The sequence below is a fragment of the Geospiza fortis genome, unplaced genomic scaffold (assembly GCF_000277835.1).
Source record: "Geospiza fortis unplaced genomic scaffold, GeoFor_1.0 scaffold54, whole genome shotgun sequence".
In the NCBI taxonomy this organism is placed as follows: domain Eukaryota; kingdom Metazoa; phylum Chordata; class Aves; order Passeriformes; family Thraupidae; genus Geospiza; species Geospiza fortis.
In genome coordinates, this window is record NW_005054301.1 from 14,220,439 (window position 1) to 14,240,922 (window position 20,484).

General features: G+C 35.6%; 1 protein-coding gene across 1 annotated transcript in view; it reads right to left on the minus strand.

The window, feature by feature from the left end:
- The window catches only part of FMN1 (formin 1), a 122,827-nt gene that overhangs the window by 49,952 nt on the left and 52,391 nt on the right, over nucleotides 1-20,484 (minus strand). The window contains exons 6-11 of the mRNA XM_005417514.2: nucleotides 20,100-20,187; nucleotides 11,325-11,386; nucleotides 10,145-10,233; nucleotides 5,338-5,467; nucleotides 3,780-3,926; nucleotides 433-492 (exon numbers count right to left, since the gene is read on the minus strand). Of these exons, the coding sequence (XP_005417571.1) occupies nucleotides 433-492; nucleotides 3,780-3,926; nucleotides 5,338-5,467; nucleotides 10,145-10,233; nucleotides 11,325-11,386; nucleotides 20,100-20,187 (576 nt within the window). The remainder of the gene's footprint in view (nucleotides 1-432; nucleotides 493-3,779; nucleotides 3,927-5,337; nucleotides 5,468-10,144; nucleotides 10,234-11,324; nucleotides 11,387-20,099; nucleotides 20,188-20,484) is intronic.

The window sequence follows — 20,484 nt, forward strand, 5'->3', positions numbered from 1 at the left end:
AAGTTCACCCCCATCAGCTGACTCAGCTATCTTAAAATACCAACCTGTCCTTGCATTTTTTGTCCTAAGAGAGAAATCGTGCTTCTGCCTTCCAATATCATGACATCAGAAGAAATTTTACAACGTTTCATCCATCCAGATGTAATAAGGCAGGGCTGGAGAGACCACCTGTCCAGTCTGCAACAGTCACAGCCAACTGCCTGCAGTGGTTCTCTCAACAACCAACGTAAAATTTTCCCAAGTCTTACCTTGAAACTTATAGCAAGTTTCATGCCTATTAACGTATACAACTATTGTAAGAAAGCAAAAGAAATGGATTTTATTTTCCCATCTGAGGTACTAAGTTCAGATTTCTATAAAGCTGTTCCAAACCCTTTCACCATCTCTTAAAGAAACCAAGTTTTGGAGAGGCTGATAGAGCAAATCCTTTACCTTATCACAATGGCGTAGGTAGTATATGACAACATAATCCACCAGATTAATACCACTGTCCTAGGAAAAATTAAAAAGGTGTGATTAACACTGATTCAATGTAAAAATTTACTCTATTTAAAATTAAATGAATTATTATTTTATATTGCTGTGAGAAATAGGATTCACAATATTTTTAGCCTTAGAATTACTGAACAAAAAAATTCGATTTTTTACAACATCGACTTTATTGTACCACTACTAGATTCACAGTTCATTTTGGTTTTAAATACCAGAAAAAATACATGCAGAGAAGAATACATGGGAGAAGCTTTTTATGTAATAATAGAAGGCATTACAGAATAATAATATTAACTCCAATAAAAATACTATTCAATAATACTACTCTTAAACATAGTATCAACTAAATATTACAGTCACCTCAGATACATTAATGTGAACAGAATTTCTTGATTCCTATAGTCTCAATCACCTATATGGAAGATCCAAAAAAGGCACAGATACTTTACATATTTTATTCTAAATATGAAATGAGATAGCATTCAACTAAGAAGTATACCTCATGCCCTGTTACCATATAAATATGAATTTTAATTCTCACTTTATGGAATCACCATTTCTACGTTCCTGCACACAACTGTAAACAGTATTTTATTTTGTTACATTTCATTGGGTCAGCATGGGCCAGATGAACTAAGGAAAAGTTATACATTACATTCAGCAATATAAAAGAGCCATGATATAGGGAATTATATCTGGAATGCCTTTGAAGTTTTTTGGATGTGTTTTCATATTTTATATTGACAGGTATCAGAACAAACATTTGTATGTGAACAATGTCTGACTTCCTGTACAGAGCTGCCTTGTCTATATGAGAGTCTGCAGCACATTATATTTTATTAGTATCATACACCAGCAAAATTCTTAACTAAGTAAGTCACTGCTGTCATGCAGGAAAAGCCACCCTGCATGTTTGAGAGTTTTAGAAGCCATTACTGACAGGTCAAAAAATCTCTATAAAAAGTAACTTTCTAAGCTCATATGACAATAAATGACTTTTATGTGAAATAAGAGGTATTTAGCAGTGGCTCTTTACCTTAGCTCATGGAATTCAGCTCAGTTAAGATGTATTTGCTGGCAACTGACGAGAAGGGAATAATAGGACAAAGGAAGAGTACCTCAATGCTCAAGTGTACAAGACCCTGCATTCTTCTCCTTTTCAAATACAGACTACCAATTATCTCTGAGGTTTCACATCTCCCTGTAGCAACTGGACCCTATGAGTTTTCATGCATTTTAAAGGCTAATCTAATCTAATAACATATTCATTCTGGCTACCAGGAAACTGTAAATAATGTGGTTTTTTAGCTTGTTTTGCTAAGGAACAAGTCTTTCATAGTTATATTTTATATCAGTTACTCCCTTTCATAATGCACAATTCTGGAACAAGCTTGCTAAATTCAGCCACATTGGAAAGTCCCAGAGATTATTAAATTCTATGAAGTTTATAGGTAGATAAAAGAGTGACACTAAGCCTAGCAGTTCTACTGAGAAAAGTCAGGCAAAGCTGAGTTTTACATTTTTCTTCAAGGCAGCTAGCCAGCCAACAAACGCCTGAGTAATGAGAAACTTGGCCTGGTTCTAGTTAAGCTGCTGTTTGTACTGTGCCTTGTCCATGCAGTAGGACTGGGAAAAAAGCACTTATATGGAACAGCTGAACCATCACAGTGAAGACAAAAGTAAGAACTAGAATCACGGAATAATTTCAGTCAGAAAATACCTTTAAGATCGTTGAGTCCAACTGAAAATCCAGCACTGCCAAATCCATCAGTAAACTATATTCCTAAGTGCCACCTCCAGGGTTGTTGATTCTACCACCTCTCTGGGCAGCCTGTTCCAATGCCTTATAACCCTTTCAGTGAAGAAATTTTTCCTAATATCCAAGCTAAACTTCCCGTGAAAGAACTTGAGGCTGCTTCCTCTCAACCTATTTTCTGTTACTTGGGAGAAGACATCAACCCCCAGCTGGTTACAGTCTCCTTTCAGGGAGCTGCAGAGAGCGATAATGTTTCACTTGAGCCTCCTTTCCTCTCCTAAACTACCCCAGCTTCCTCAACTGCTCCTTTTAAGACTTGTGCTCCAGACTCTTTACCAGTTTTGATTATCTTTGGACATGCTCCAGCACCTCAACATCTTTAGGAGACAAAGGACTCAAGTCCTTTGGAAAAAGCTTTCATTAAAACACTGAACAATTCATCAAATGTGTTTCCACACTTTGTTAATGATGAGTAAAAAAGTAAAACAAGTAAAACAAAATGCTCCATAGAGAAACTGTTTTGCTGACACTTCCTGTCTCACAAATGCAGTCCTGTGTACATGAAGCATAACAGGGAACAAAAGCTTAAAATCTACATCTCTTGTAGTCAAGAAAGCATGTCTCACAAGAAAAGAAGAAGAGCATGAAAGTTTTTTCCTCACACTCCAAGTCTATACCAACATCAGCAGAAATTTATTTCCTATTCTTTGCTGCCTCCTATATCCATGTGGTGTCTAGGTATGTTCTGGCAAAGAATGACTTCAAGCAGTGATCCCAATGCCTACATTCCCTAACACCTCCTGCTCTGCCCTACAGAAATAAGAAACAAAGTAATCTCATCTCAGAAGGTGTCTGTCTAGCCTTTCAGCCCGACTTTGATCCTAGCATGACTAATCAAAAACCAGCTAGTGCTTCTCAAGTTTTTACAAAATAATTTACTGCCATCTATGAGCATTTTCTCATGCATGCCACTCAAGCTTCATGTCCTACATCCATTTAACTGACAATTAAAAAAAAAGACTGAAAGTATCTTGTTGGGTGTGACATCTCTTTGATCCCTTATACATCATTTGTTAGTGTATACAATGTACTAAAATGAACCATTATGGATATTTTGTTTTTAAACCTGATTTTTTAGGAGTTTTTATTTACACAGAGCAATCTTCATTTAAGAGCATGAAAAAAAGAATGAGGACATTTACTGGATAAGACTTGAGCAGTTTGTGCTCCCTCACTTCTCTCTACCCTACTGTTATTAAGTCCCTGCTAATAAAAGAGACACACAGGTTCTCAGATAAGGTAATTGTCCTAGTAGTACTGAACAGGAGAAATTAGATATTAAGGAAACACACACACGTTCTGGAGAAGGAGGTGAAAAGCTAGCATAAAAAAAGAGCGAAAACTGTACAAAGCACGTTGCTTTTTCAAGCAAGAATAGTAAGAAATAAGTGATTAACTTCTGTCAGATGAAGGAACAATAAAAAAAAAATCACTTCAGAAAAATTATCTTTAACCAGACATTAGTACTTACTCTGCTTTTGACATCCTTTAGTTTGGGGAGTATTTCCAAACCAAACCCATCAGCTTGACCTCGGGTCCTATTCCCGCCGTTCATATAATTTCCAAAAGCCAGAATCAAACCCAAAATTTCCTTTACACTTTTCATGCTCAGCAAAGCCTGGAAAATGGATACTGGTCTGTAAATACGGTTGACATAAAATTTCTAACTGCTAATATAAAATATTTTTTCATTTTATTGTGACAATGTCTGCGACATTTTATTTTTTGCTGAAGTTTTTTCTTGTCTGTTTTTACCTTGGTAGGTAAGGGAAGCTGAAGCTGGTGCAATAATCAAAACTTTAAGAGAATCATTTTTTACACTGTATCTCCATAAGATAAATATGTTTAATGTAATCCATATGAAGCAAATTATATGGCATCAAATACTATGTCAATGATAAAAAGATTAATGGAAGATTTCTAAACCTTCTCAGAAGACTTCAAAAATCTTACAGACAAGGAAGTGGTTTATCATGAGTTTGCATCATGCACAGTCAAATGGGGATGTGCTATTTTTGCTCTCACCAGTCTGCTTCTCATGGATCTGAAAATTCACATTCCTGGATCCATACTTAATCCAGACATAAGAGGGCTAAGGACTAATGACATGCCTCAGATCAGAAAACAGTGTAGAACTAGTGAATTATTTTCAGTTACATATAAAGACATCTCTCAGTTGACAATCTGAGGCCACAGGCATAATTTTTAACTATGTAGCCTTATACACTGGATAAATCAGTTTCAGTGTGAACTCCTCACAAGTGAACTGAAGGCAATACGGCTTTCCCTATCTCATACAACACTGATTTTTCATACCTCCTTTGAAAAGGAAGGAAACAAGTAACTATTTCTATCACAAAGAAATCCAAAGGGGTAGAGCATGGGTACTCTGTGAAAGCAGCTAGTCAAGAACTAATCTTCAAATTAGAGAAAAAAAAAATTAACTACTTTTCTGGTTAGGATGTTAGATCTTTAGGCCACTATTTAATTTCTCTCCTAATTTTCACCTTGTTCTACTTTTCATAATTTATTTGTTATAATTTAAAAATCTTGTCCTTAGTCTTTCATAGTGTGTAGGTATTAGGTAGAGCTTTGCCCCATAGTAAAAATGATGCTGTATCAGGGTTACCAGAAATTAATAGATGCCAAGGGAAAGTAATAAGATAATGAACATGACAAGCATCTATTGGCATTAACAGTGCTATGCAAATAAAAGGCAGTTTGCAAGGTCCTGTACTAAGCTTGCCTTATATTTAATTCCTAGTTTATGGAGATTATCTATTACATTATGCAAAGTAATAAAAATCTACCATTTAAATACAAATAATTTCTACATACTCTATGGGGCATCACATGCAATTCACTTTCCTGCTTCCCTCTTCCTTCTTTTAAGCAGCTAAAAATTTACTACTACATTTATTTCCTAAAAAGCCAGTAAGCAAGATCAAAGTTCCTCACTTTTGGTAAAAAAGAAGCCTAAATACTCTAAGACACATTCAAGTTTTAATTTAGCTTTCATGAGGACTTACCTTGGAAACACGAGTCACAATATCGACCTTCCGGTGCACTGACGTTATGCCTTCAGAGAAAACCGACTGGAAGATAATACACTGAGCTCGCTCTGCGAAGTTGGGGATTTGAGACAACTCATACAGAAATCTGTGGGGGAAAAAGGACTATTAATGAATCTTTATAATTCTTCTCAGTGGAGTACATAATGGATCAAAGCCTACAGTACCATGAAATATACATGCATTCTTTCCTTTTTGAATCAAATCTGTCAGAATTTATAATTGTTATATTCTTTATGGTAAGAATGCATTAAAAGTCTTATTAATGTCAAGAAAAAGGCAAGACATTAATCAGTACCATATCAACCATTAACTATCATAGCTGCACAGTAATAAACAGAGGAATCTCAAACTTAAATCATTAATTTGAAAAAAAAGAAAGGAAGATGTACATAGCACTACCTACATACCAACTTATGCAGTCTTGTTTCCCTTAAAAATGTGCTCAGAAATACAGAACTCAATATATTCCTACAAATTTATTTCATAATATAAAATTTCTGCCAACAGCTTTCTTCTGATTCTTAGCATCAATTTTCCTTTTCTAATTTGCACCACACTTTCAATCATATAGCAACACGTTTCATGGGAACACACCTAGCTGCGTATTTAGCTCTAAAATACTTGCAGAGCATATCTGCCTTCAGTCACTGTTCAGCAAAGTTACTAAGCCTTCATCTGCTCTATATCTGGTCTCACAGGTATATATATATTCCTCATGACTCTATTGTAGCTTTTCATCTGTTAACTCTTGGTAAGTAACAATAAATGGAGGCATATTCAACAACTGTAGTTCAGACCTCACAAAATAAAAGCATCTCAAAGCATGAGAGATGCTTTGAGAGAGAGATGAGATGAATTCCTCCCTTTTCATAAATTTAAAATAAAAGAGCTTGCCTAATAATACAAGAAGCTCTAGCATTTATTATAATAACAATATTAATAAAAATAATTTGCTCTTGGGTTTTAAATTCAAGTCTTCAGAGATACAAAAGCTTTTGTGAAATTCAGAAGCAAGCTTGTCTTTTGCTCCAATATCACTTTAGCATCATTCCTCTAATCTCCTGTCTACAGATATCCTCAGATTCCCTTTAATGCAATGCTGTAAAGATTTTTTTCTACCTCACTGAATTATAGGAAATTCAGTATTCAATTTATTAGCTTGAATTCTTCTTAACTTAATTTTAATTATTTAAGCCAATAGACCTTATTTTTCCAAATTATTTATTTTTCACAATAAATAAAACCAGTATGTTCAAATCTGCTTTACACGTTTCTCATGGATGCTAGGCTTTGCTGAGTACATAGTGACTGTTTAAGAAACCAGCAGAATTCACCTGTGGCTGGTGTGAAATACTATGTTTTAATTGGACCATTTTTTTGTTTCTTTTTGTTTCTTTTTCTTTCTCGCCTGATGAAAAAACCTATTGTGAGAGAAGGATCAGGGAGGCCCAGCTTGGCTCTTAGACTTAAGAAGTGGGAAAAAAGAAATGCCAAGCTGGTATTAATAAAAATGCTTCCTATTGGGAATGAATGGTATTGCCAGGAAAAAAAAAAAGAGGGTATTTTGCACTTTGTGTGAGAGAAACAAAGGAAAGAAAAACCAAAATCCTTCATTAAAGTTCTAACATACATACAATTAAAAAGTTTAAATTCACAAAGTCAAATGACACATATTCTTGCCTTCCTGTGAAAAGAGAACTATTTCCCACATGGCTGACCAATGAATACAATGTCATTGTGCTAAGAGTTAAAAGAGCATCAGTGTAAAAAGAAGATGTCTTCAGCTTCTGGAATTCAGAGTATTCAAAGTAAATACCCAGACAGAACACTTATAACTGAAATCTGTCACAAAAAGGAATCTTGGTGACTAAAATGTAGCAACCAATCAAAATGTCACAACATGAAAACTATGGCTGTCACAAATAAACGACCAATTCAGATGGACAAAACTTTAGAAGAGAAAGAAACATTCTTATTTTGATTTTGTGCTGAGAAAAGTAGGTTTTTTACTTAAAATAATGATGACGTGGCTGTGACATAGCTTTTGGACGGGTTTCTCATTACTACAATTCTGATGGCCTAAAATAAACATAGAAAATATGCTGTACATCTCCATGAGGTACATCGTACCCCTCTCTTTCAGAAACTGTCAAGAAAAAATGCTTTTACTTGAAAACTCCTTTAGCCTACCAGAATCTTGTAGCTAAGGACTAGAGAGAACTTTCAAGCCAGGCATATTTTTATGGTGTCAGTGTAAGAGAACATTCTTGCAGAAGATGGACAAGGAAGGCTGATTCTAAGGAGGTAAACTAATTTCCAGATGACATTTATCTGCATTTGAAGAATATAAAATTTAGAAGCAATTTTTGGGAAAAAGGTGTATCTAATCCCACAAGCTTCTAAGTATGACAGCAGGATTTAAACTGAAGTCCAAGCAGAGCTGTCTTCAAAGAGAAGCAAGTGGCATTACTGGGACAGGGATTATAAATCACTCCCTACTTCCTGAATCAAACTACATTCAAACCAGTACCATATTGTTACTATTTCCTTTATTAGTACTTATTTCACAGTGGAGAAGCCTACACAGACAATATACTACAACTAAATGGAGTCTCTTGGAAAGTAGCTATAGCATCTGTCTCCTCCTAGGAAAGACCCAAACTGTGGCCAATTTTGCATATAAATCTTTATCATGCCAATTAATATTAGCATTTTAACAGCTATTATCAGGAAGAATAATTTAAGGGGGTATTGTTATGTTGCTGTCATCCTTACAGTTTATGCCAAATTTAACATACAAGCCAGACAAATAAAAATCACGTGTGGAGAAGAACGTCAGTGCTACCACTAAAGCTTTTTATCTGTCTGGTAATCCAAACATGTAAGGGTTTCCTTTAGACTTCAGTGAACTCAATGCAAAGATTTCACTATATGAATGACTACTGTTAGCATGTGCAACCATTTGATAAATTATTTCATGCACACTTTTGTTCTGATTCTCATTAAAGACAATACATGAGGCTTATGCCCCACAGCATAATCACACATACAAATTTAGCACTTTTCTGTCTTTAACCTTTTATGGGGCTAATAAGGAAAGCACAGCTCCAACAAATCTCCTGTTCTGCAGTTAGGCTGACTTAGAGGCTGACTGAGACAACAAAGCCAGGGGCACCTGATCTACTGAGTTTTCAGAAAGCACATTATTTTGAAGGTCCAACAAAATTTACGGAAGTGCATAAAGGAAATTTTTGCCCCTTAAGCTACCTTTTAAAAAGCTAGTTTTCTTAACCCATGTAGTTTAATTACAGGGTAAAAATAGGATACTTAAGACTTGCAGAAAGAGGACTGAGTAATAATTGATAAAAAAATAGCTTTTGTCTTTGGTACTACTATTTCACTCTGAACCACCAGGCATAACTGCTTCATTTACCGTTCTTAATTATGGAACAATGATAGTATAAATCCGACTTTGTATTTAATTAAGATTAACCTCTCTCCACTACAAGTTACAAAAAAGACAACCTCCTATAACCCTAGAGCTCTACAAGATTCGTATTCTCCAGAAGACAAAATGCATTCAAATTCATTTAACTTGGACATACAGCAAACAGACTGCCAAAGATTCAAGCTCTGGAAAACATCAGCTAGTCACACAATGTATCCTTATGCCCCAAGCCAAGGCAATGGAAACCATGGACATGGGATGCAGAAGTAAGCTAGTATATAAACTTTACAGATATTTGTCTTCTTAAGACTTACTAAAGAACAATAGCCTCTCTTCATCAAGAGTAAGATAATAGCCTTATCTCCTAATATTAGTGTGCAGTTACAAATGACTATTTAGCTGCCTCATGTAAGGAGAAAAAGAAAAAAAATAATCTGTTCTTCAGCACTCACATTTTAATGGGAAAAAAGGTATGAAAATACAGTAATTCTGACATTAACCAATCATATACCATCTCTATTTCAGTTCTTCCTCCCCCTACCCTTTCTTACCCAGAGACAGTAGAACAGACAAGATGGAAAAGGAAAAAAGATGACAGAGAGGCCTCTAGGAAGGAAGAATTGAAAAGGATAAGAGTACAAAAGAAAAAAGCAGTGAAGTAGCAGAAGACCAAAAATACTGGTAGGCCAATATCTGAAATCAAATGGCTACACAAAAAAAATCAGGATTGTCATTCTGTTAATAAATTCTTGAGGATTCTTTCATATCAGTCTAAGATGTATTACAACAAAAGGAACAACATTTAAGTTTTTCATCCTAACAGTTGTCACTGGCCACAACAGTTCCAGGAGAACTGTGGCATCAGTCTTCTAGGTTTACAGTGAATTTGACCAGAGTATCCAAGGTGTCTTTGGCCATAGGATCAACCCAAACCCTCTGTTCATGCAGCTTTTTCAAATAATTAACAACCAAAATCAGTCAGGCCTTCCTTTATGAAAGGCTAATTTAGCCAGAAATGCTCTAAGGGAAGGAAAAGCCTTTCAAAAATGTGAGAATAGGAACAAAATTTTTATTGGGTCAAGGCAACATATTTTATCAGTTCAGGTGGTCAAAGTTGATGTAGTAAATTCTGCCATGTCTGAAAAAAGTTTTGTGATAAGGGCAAATTTTTCATCATGTCTTGAAATACACAAAGTTTATAATTTTAGAAAAGCTTATAATTACCAAGAATTATGTATCAAAACTGCTTTCAACATATAATCAAAGGACTACATTATGTAATGACAAACTATTAAAAAAACCCCAACAACTTACTGTTCTGGTTTATCTAGAAGCTTCAGCTCCTCCTCTTTTGAAGTCTGATAATATTGCTTGATTTTCTCCAGCTCATCCTTTTGTGCTCTCTGAGTGAATTAATATAAACTAATTAGTTACTAATTAGTAAGAAATTAATAAATTACTACTTTACCTGTTTGTCTGCAAGTCAGCAATTATGTTTTTTTCACTGAGAAACATTTAGACTATGCAAAAGAGGGATGCTTAAAGATCTTAAAGATCTATGATAAATTCCTTCAGTGCCTTATATGCCATTTACTGCACAGTACTATGCCCAAGAGTATTGTCCAAATATTTCTTGAACTCTGTCAGGCTGATTCCGTAAGCACTTCTCTGGGGAGTCTGTTCCAGTGCCCAAACGCCCTCAGGGTGAAGAACCTTTTCCTAATACCTAACCTAAATATCCCCTGTCATGACTTCAGGCCATTCCCTTGGACCCTATCACTGTCACCACAAAGAGAACATCTACCCCTCTTCCCCTTGTGAAGAAGCTGCAGGCAGCCACGAAGTCTTCTCTGTCTCCTCCAGGCTGACAGGCCAAGTGACCTCAGCTGCTCCTTGTATGTCTTGCCCTCAAGGTCCTTCACCATCTTCATAGCCCTCCTTTGGATGCTCTCTAACATCTTGTATCTTTTTTATACTGTGGCTCTCAGAACTGCCCTCAGCACTCAAGGTGAGGCCACCCCTGCTCAGAGCAGAGGGGACAATCCCCTGCCCTTGCCTGGCTGTGACACTGTGCCTGATGCCCCCCTGGACACAGGTGGCCCCCACAGTTCTGTCCAGCTTCAACTCCAACTCAGCTTTGGCTGCACACATTTTCTCCCTAGATTTGCAAGCAGCATCTCTGTATTCGTCCCACATCAGCTGACCTTGCTTTCACTGGGCATACACATTCTTTTTTTGCCTTGGCTCCAAAAGAAGATCCCAGCTCAGATAAGCCAACCTTCTGCTTCATCTGCTTGAATACTTGCATTTAGGAATTTCCTGCTCCTGTGCCTTTCATAAGGCGGTATTTGAAAAAATAATCTGCACTGATGGACCCCAGAGCCTTTATAAGCAGTTTCTCAGGGGACCTTACTCGCTAGTTCCCTGAGCAGCCTAAAGTCTGTATCTGAAATACTTTGGTGATTAACCAAATTTTTAGCCCACCTTTACTTACATTTTCATATAGGGCTTCCAGCGTCTCCAGATCTACTACAGAGTCATCGACACACAATATAGCTGTATAGAATACAAACACAAATAAGACACTGGAAAACATAAATTAAGACTTCAGTTCTTTTCCTGTGAAATGTACCAAAGGGTTCTAACCTAGATACAGGACATTTATGTTTTCAATTTTTTTTTCCTGCATTTTTTTTTTGTTCTAATGTCAAAACACAGCACCCCTGCAAGAACGTTCTATAAACTCTGTCTCAGGAGAGTAGAGTTCTACTTTTTCTCTCCAATATAATCAGCAGTCAAAGATGTGACCAGTCAAGTAGCCAGCTGATTGTGTAGCTGCCCAGGCAGAAGAACATGAGAACAACTGATACCAGAAGACAACCAACAGCACAGATTTCATGTAAGCTTAGAAGGCTGGATAGGAAGGAATTGAGAGTGAGGATATTTAAGTCCCCCTGTGTGCACAGGAAATCAGTGAGATATGCTTGTCTAGGAGCTAGCAATCTTGGTAAGTAGACAAGTAGACCAACTTTCAAAGTTTACAAGCTATATAAATTTGAAAGCAGAAAAGACTGTGCTACAGTTTTTAAGCTATCTTCAACAAGTTTACATTTAAGTTAGTTTTATCCAATAGAAAACTATCCACATGACAATTTACAGATAAATCCTTTTCAACACCACACAGACACACATGCAGTATACTCTTCAGTGATTAATTATGCTTCATTACTAAAAATGAGAACTCTCAAAATGTTTCCTATCTTAATTCCAAATATTACTGTGCTTGGAATATATGAAATTGGTGCTTCCAACATTTGCAAATCCCATTACAATTTAGACAATTGGTATTGGAAACTCTTGCTGTTGGAAAATTGGTATTGGAACTCTACTGAAAACTAAATGGGATTGCCTCATGGTGCTTTCTAACACACTCTAATGTTAAATTCCAGCAAGCTGAGAGATGTACAGTGGAATGGAAGTAACTCTGGATGTTTAAATATTCTGAAACCAGCTTTTCCTCAAGATTCATAAGGGGACTAGGCACAATTCTTGAACTCATGGCTTATGCTTATATATTACTGAAAACATTAATCCCAAAAGAATCAAGGGCATAACCAGTGAGATGTTATTAGCTAATATCTGATAACTTATAATTCAACTGTATTGTATTTCCTCAAATGATCCTTGACTGCTTATGAACTTAGAGGATTTTAAAAGCTCTGGCTGCATTTGTAATCCATGTTTGAAAGGTGCAAGGCACACATCTTTAAATAATTATTTAAAAGTAATAAGCTTTCGCCTGCTCTACCACCTACCCCATGATTTTACATTGTGAAATTAACCAGCAGGCTAGTAAATTTTCTCTGTGGCAGGCTAATTAATTTTATTAAAAGGTCCAGTGACATTTAGAATGCTTTAAAATTCTGCCTGTCAATTATTATTCCAACTGTTGACATTACAACTAGGTTAGAAGTAAAGAATTACACAGAAGACAGCATCAATGAAAAATACCCAGTATTTCCAACCATTTTTGTCTTACTGGAAAGATGCAAAACCCTCAAGACTGCAACCAAGTGTAAAGCCTGAACCACTGAGATTGGCAAAAATCTTTGTTTAAAGAAAATTCCTTAGGGTTTGAATTTATAAGATTCTCTCTTATCTCCTGCAAAACAGTTCAAAGAGTTGCACTATCTTCTGTATCATCCAATAAAATTTCAAAAGAACCTAAGAGATGGAAAATCTCTTGGAACACTGGTTTCACAGTCCAATATATTTAATTGTTAAGATTAACAAGATGCATATTGAGTTCAGAAACTTTCCCTCGTGGTTTAACTTTTATACTATTTTAACATATTCTGAAATCTGCTTACAAGGAGAAATGTCCAAAGCTATCTAGAAAAAGCAACTTATTGGAGGCAATTTTGTATTTGAAATGCAAAACATATAATTGATAGTCAAATTTTTATGTACAAATCTATTATGATGACAGGAAGTAGTTCAGTAAAAACTCACTGTAATAAGAATATCAAGTGTTACACAACTAGCTGAATATTTCAGCCAGATATTTGTCACCAAAATGGCCCCAGAATCACAAAGTGGTTTTTAATGCTCTATTATGTTATCCATGTTTCTGCACTCAACATCAGATCTAACAAATCAGCATTGTTTTGAAGTGACATGATAAAACAAAAAGTGTTTGTGATAAAACTAATGAAATACAATCTGCTAAACCACATATTTAATAGAATTAATAATAATCAATTTTAAGAGATATTGACATGAGTTATTATCTATCTTGGAGAGAGCATGTGATTGTATAAAAGTACTCAGAAAATATTTTCTGATTTACTTGCTATACAAGCTGTACCACTATTATTAGCAATGAATGCATAGACAGACAACTGCAGTTAAAAATCAAGCCATCCAGCTGGACATCTTAGAATGTAAATATATATAGAGACACATTGCCAAAATCCACATAACCTCCTTTACTTCATCTTTATACATTTTATGCCACGCACATTTGGAGCAGAAGACAAAAATGAAAACATGCAAATTTATGATGGGCCCATTTTTTTGAAAAAAGCATTAATTTTGAAAAGCTAGAAGAAATCCCCAAATTCACAGGTGTCTTCATATTCTTATTCTTAAAGTATGCCATGTACAAATACTTTCACAGTATTTTGTGTAAATTAGCTTGAATTGCAGCAGCTTAAAAAAACCCACTGCACTAGATCAAAGAAAGTAATTATTTTGATTTTCACTTAAAGTAACAAAAGCTTTTAAATTTTTCTATGAAAAACAAAACCCAATTTTAATCATATGTATATTAACTTCACCAAAATTAATGCAAACCTTGGTATGTTTTTCAAAAAGCTCTTCCTGATACAGTGAATTTAACCATGATACTTTACTGCATTAAATCTCATTATATCCGCTTATGTAAGTGTAAGTAATATAGGTGAAATATCATAAATCCACAAAAGAGGCTCCAAAACAATAAATAGCTATTACAATATCAATCATCATTGGTGGTTTTTACTTTCATCTTGCTTTCTAGTTAGCTGTCTTCCTTGCACTGTCAGTTCAGTTAGAATATTTCACCTACACCTCACAATATGTCAAAAGGAAGTAGACTCATGCTGTGAAAAGCTGGTAATTTTATTGGGTTCCTCTACCTTTAAAAAATCTGTTACTTGGCCAAGTCTGGTTTCTGAGATCCTTTTTTGCAGGGAAATTGAGGCAAACATTTTTATGTTGCCTATGGTGTCTGCTCACAAGAAGAAGAATTTATATACACAAGGATCATTAGTGCAGGGTTGCACCCATTAGGATATAATAACCGTCAGCTAGGACAAAAAACAGAACAGCATCATGCATTCAAACTAACAGGCACACATAAAAATACTTGCCAGCTACATTTCACATACTAAGAGCATTGCTTCAAATATAAACTTATACCAAAGGTTTTTAACATACTAACTTCTAAAAAATGAATTTAACAGATTCCCTGCTGCACAGATTTTTCACATATTCTGATCAATTCGAAAATGTAAAGGAAAAAAAAAGCTGAGAATTTAAAGCATACTGTGTGCAGTGTACATACAACTTTAGAACATAGAGTTTAATGTGAAAAATATACTTACCTCCTCTAAATAAGCCTAAATACCAATAGTCTTAAGGCAGAATCTGATATACAGCCTCACTCCTACTAAACACATTTTGGCTAAATCAGGATTTAAGTCCTGCTGACAGAGCTTACATGCACTCCCCAGTATCAAACCATTTAATGTGACAATTAGACTATGAAATATGAAGAAATCACCTTAACTGCTCCCAAATAATAAAACAGAAGTACATTATTTAAATAGAAGGCGCTTGCCAAAGCTCTATTTATTTGACCTGGAAGTGCTTAGTTGTTTTAGGTACTGCATTCCTTTGAGTAAGGCTTGATTTCATGGGAATATGCAGCCCATCATTGAGAAACTTAAATAAAATTGTGACTGACCTAGTCAATTAGACAATGACTGTTAAATACTTGGCAAAACAGCCTGTAATATCCAAATCCCTCTGGTTTATTTCTGACAAACTGATAAGTTATCAACTTGTTTAAAGGTTTTCTCCAGTATTAATTGCCACGCCACCCCCCAAAAAATATACATAATAAAGAAGCACCATGGGCATAATGGAGGCTTAGAAGACTAAGAAAGCTCGAATCCTGTAAGATGTCCTGAACAAAAGATTCTGGCACTAATGTTAACCTACCCAGATGCAATGGATATCCAAAACAGATGAACAAAAATATATGTTGTGAATTTTCCCAAAAAAAGAGAAAAACATTTAATTTTAAATAAAATAGTTTCCCAACTTCTGAGATGGGTATGCAACTATCTTTATACTTCATGCAGAATATATAGAATACATACAAGTAATATTTTGGGTAGGTGGGAAAGTCACAAAACTTTCGAACAACAGTTTAGATGTGCCATAACGCATAACTCAAACTACGACAATGCAAACCTATTTATAAACCTTCTGTGTGCTCTTATTAGAGCAATCTCAGGATGACTAGAAATATAATACTGAATCAGAATGGTTATTAGACTGATCATTAGTCTGGTTGGGTTAATCTACAGTTCACATTCTTCCAATTTTTTTACTCCCATATGCTGAAATGAAGGGGAAATCACAAAGTTGAAAGAAAAGAGTCAGATGCTTCACTTTTACCATTAGAAATGATCTCTATGCTAAGGATAAATGTTAAGTTCTCCCCTTTTCATCCAGGCTATATTCAGTCAGCTACAGCACAGCTACCATGGTTTTGGTAAATGTAGCAGCAAAGTCTGCAGCTCTTCAGTGGGGAACATACTGTACCTTACTACCACAAAGGGTACAAAAAGCTACTAACTGTGCATCTGATGTGATCTACCACATCTCAAAGATTTAGTCCCATGGAAAATATACCAGCATACATACCAGCAGACCACCTAGTTAACATGCTCTGACAGCAATCAGCAATATTTGACAGTGAAATATTTCCCCAATGTAAAGAAGAACTTCTGGTGCTCTAAAATTTTAGTGGCAAAATGCAGGTACTATGAATGTAGGGAGGGATTTGGGATAATCACTCTTTTGAACATAAGACATGTATATTTTATCTACATCCTATTTTCTGTAACTAAAAGTTTTTTATCTGGGCTGCCTCACAATTTTGCCAGCTAACTCTTGAACAAGGATCTTATGGAAAATAGCTCATGGAAAGCCAGTACAGGTGACATACACTGCAGAAAGGAGTACTATTATGTATTATCCAGTGCACTGCTATTGCCAGCTACTATTTTGGAACTGTCTCAAGGAATATTGCCCTGTAAAATGTTGGGACAAGGACCTACACAGTATTTTCACATACAGCTATAATCAGCATTTCCCATTACAAACAAAATGTAAACACCTCGCTGTAGAGTGTTTCCACAGCAAAACCACATAAGTAATGCTGATCTGCAAGTTTGTCTCAAGTTGTAGTATTTCAGCTGAACAATGATAGGAAAAGACAGAAATGGATTGATATGAAATAGAGATTACCTCTTTAAGTGGGGATGCTTACAACATACCTAACAAGTGATCTCTGCTATTCCTCATCTCCTTTTATAAAGGTTTTTAAAAAATGCAGAGAAGCAGCCTTAAAAATAATCTCAAATCTATGCACAATTTGATTACTGCTATTTGTCTTTTCAAAATACAGATCCTATATAGCATACTGAGTCAGACAGACTTTCTGCCTGCTTCTTCTGCTCAGGAAATGAGTAATATTAATAGCGGTCTAGCAAAAAACTTTATTGCCCTCACCAGTACCAGATTCACCAGTGCTCAGAACACCGAAATACCTGGATTTGTTCTCTCCCACTGTATAAAAAGCTGAGTCTTAGGACAGGTGCAGCATGACAATGTTAACCTTCCCTGTGCATCATATAACACCAACAGTACCCAAAATAATTCTTTAGTTTTATGCTGTCTTGACCTTAGACTGTACTCAGAAGCAGTATGGATATAAACTTATCTGCAAAGGATGAACTTCATTCTCTTAAACAAATACGTGTGGGAGATCCCCTTCCTGAAGTGTGGTGGCTGGCACATTATCAAATGCAAACTCAAACATCTGGATGCCAGATATGGTCATTTGCTTGTTTTGCTCTGCTGAGCTCTCTACAGAATATGCTGTGAAGCTATGTACTTTGACTTGAGAGGATAATCCTATGGATGCAGAAATCTCACAATATTTTAAAGGAAGATGCAATTTTTCTTGTGGTTACTCTTTTGTTTTCTCTACAATTTTGCCTGCATCTGTATGCACAGGGCAGTTCATCTGAGAATTTCTCTACCTGCATTCTATAACTGCTACCTAAAGTAGACTAACTACATCACACATAGACCATACATTCATTTGTACATGACTTTACAACAAACATGGTCATAAAAACTTGAAATAAAAATTAGATTTTTTTTTCACTTCTGACTTTCTTTTGGTTCAGACTTCTACATTCTCTGTTGTAAGTGGTCGAGGGCTATTAACTTTCCCTGTTTTTCATGTACTGAATTACGCCATGGAAACTGGCATGAAAAAAGAGATGAGTGCTTAATCTGCATGTTTTTAGAGATAGCTCTTTGCAACTCCACTTTAAAAAAAAAAAAGTTGACATTCATGACCCAATGATTACATGCTTTTTTTGGTTAGGTGTTGTCATGCACCATTTAGCCTACTATGAATTTTTTTCATCCAGTGCATTGACTACAGCAGTCTTCAAATAATTTTTCTGCTGAGAGGCACGACTGCCCACAGATTTAAATTACACAAAATACTATGAAATAAACAGAAATTAAAAGAGAAACAAGCATAATTCTAATGTTGTTTTTAGAGTAATGTACATTTCTAAAGGTCCTCTCTACAGAACAATGTTTTCCCTGAGTTTTGTGAACCATTTTTTCACTCTAGATAGTCTCTGAACACAGATTTTGCTTAGAATCAGTCAGACAGCCTTGTTAGTATATTTTTTAAAAAGCTCCACTAATGGTTTTCCCAAATCCTGATGGTAACTCCTAGCTGTTTCCATAAGCAAGAGGCAGCATATCCTATTGCCACCTTGAGCAACACATGTGGTGACAGGCCAGTCATTTGCTACCTCAGACAAGAAAGGGCGATGAGTTCTAAACTTTTCTACAGTGACAGCACTTGTTTTGGTGTCTTTCTTCTACCAACACTAGTTTTCATTAAACTTCTAGAACTACATTAGCTACATCTACAACTGCAAGTAGTGTATTCTTTAGAAATGGATGTGTAGACAGCAACATTTCACACTATACATGTTTCAGGGAGTTCTAACTATCTCTGATCTTATCCTGGGGAATTTAGAGACTACTATATATGGAGACTGATGGCATGCTCCTAAAGCAAATCTTCTAATTTAATTTGATTCTGAAGCATGTTTGTGCACTCTGAGACTGCTCTGCATTGCTCTGCAATGCGAACACAGCCAAGGGGACAACTGATACATGTGATTCAAAAGCGCACTGCGGACTCAAGTTAAAAATGCTATTGGATATATACCCGGATATTTGGGTCATTGTGGTCTCTCAGAGTTGGTATAAATTGGCCAGAAGATTTCAAATGCTACACAAGTACAGCGAACAACTGAGAGAGATAGAGACGCTCTATTTCAGTAGAATGTCATGGCATGGAAAATAAAAAGAAAACCAATCTCTGAAGATTCTTAAGAATATTACCCAGTTTTTGTAATAAAGCTTCTATCCTATCCCTGTGCTGCTGACACTTCTGCCAGCAAATTATTTAGACCTTTAGTAATAGTTGGTTTTTTCCATCTCATTCTGATACCTTTCACACAATACTGGCAGACACAAAGTTATTCCTTCTTTTCCCTATTCCTCTGCATCCCAAGAGACATCTGTAAGCCCTTGCGCTTTTAAAGTGCTAGATGCTCAAAGGCTCTTTTGAAATTAATAATAATCAATGCCAGCAGCATCTCAACACCCTACCCAGTATTTGCATGTGATGGAGGGAAAACAATAGCAAGAAAGGAGACATCAACTTGAGTTGTTCCAGCAGTTGTTTTAAATGGTGAATATTTTCCTTTTCTTAATGTGAAAAAGAAATAAACAATATCCTTAAACAATATCTTTTTAAATCCAGAACATAAGCAGACTCTCAATCACCCCAGTGTTCTGAAAAATCTGTATTTCTCTACAGTTGTATTGGCAAACTCAAATAATTTCTACCAGTAATGGAATTTACAACTGACTAGCCCTATGCTTTGAAAAATGCCATCCAGTAATTCTCTTTCTGATTCTTACATGGTAACACCAGTTTGGGATGTACTTCTTATACTGTTAATGAAGCAAAATGTAAATATTAAAAAATACTGACTACATGCTTGAAGCCTGAAAGATTTATGCATAAGCCCCCCATTTAATCCCTGTTGGTGGACAACTTGCTTTAGAAAAAGCAGGGAATTGCAGGGGAGGAATATGGAAACACTGTACTGAAATTGTTATGCTAACTATAAAGGTACAGAAAGAGTTGTACCTAAATTCAATTATAGTTTATAGTGAAATTTTTACATAAACTGGAATATATTGAAAGAATGATTCTTCTGGTAGTTTAGGAGACTATTCAATACAAATACTGCACTGTCAGAAATCATCTGAGGGTTATGATAAAATATCCATGCATAATGCATTGTGTGAGAAAAACACTTACCTTGTTGAATATCCTTCATCTCCAAGTGCAAACTTGATATTAAAATTCCTACAGTTTGAGATCGCTTTCCATCCAGCAATTTGATGATCTAGAAAGGTGATGCAAAATGATCTGAGACCAAGGGAACACTCCACAAAGGATTCAGTCACTTTTATAACAGAAGCTAATTTGTGAATTGAATTCAGTATTTCTTCAAACATCAAATCCTTTTATTAACTAAATGTGGTAGTAAGACCATCATCTTATCTTTGTGCTCTGCACCTTAACAAATGAATTTTAAGACTATGTTCTTTAAGTTCTACCAAAGAACATCACCTCTTACTTGTAGGATGCTGTTACATAGGAAAAGAAAAAGGCACATCAAATATTTATTCTGGAACATGTC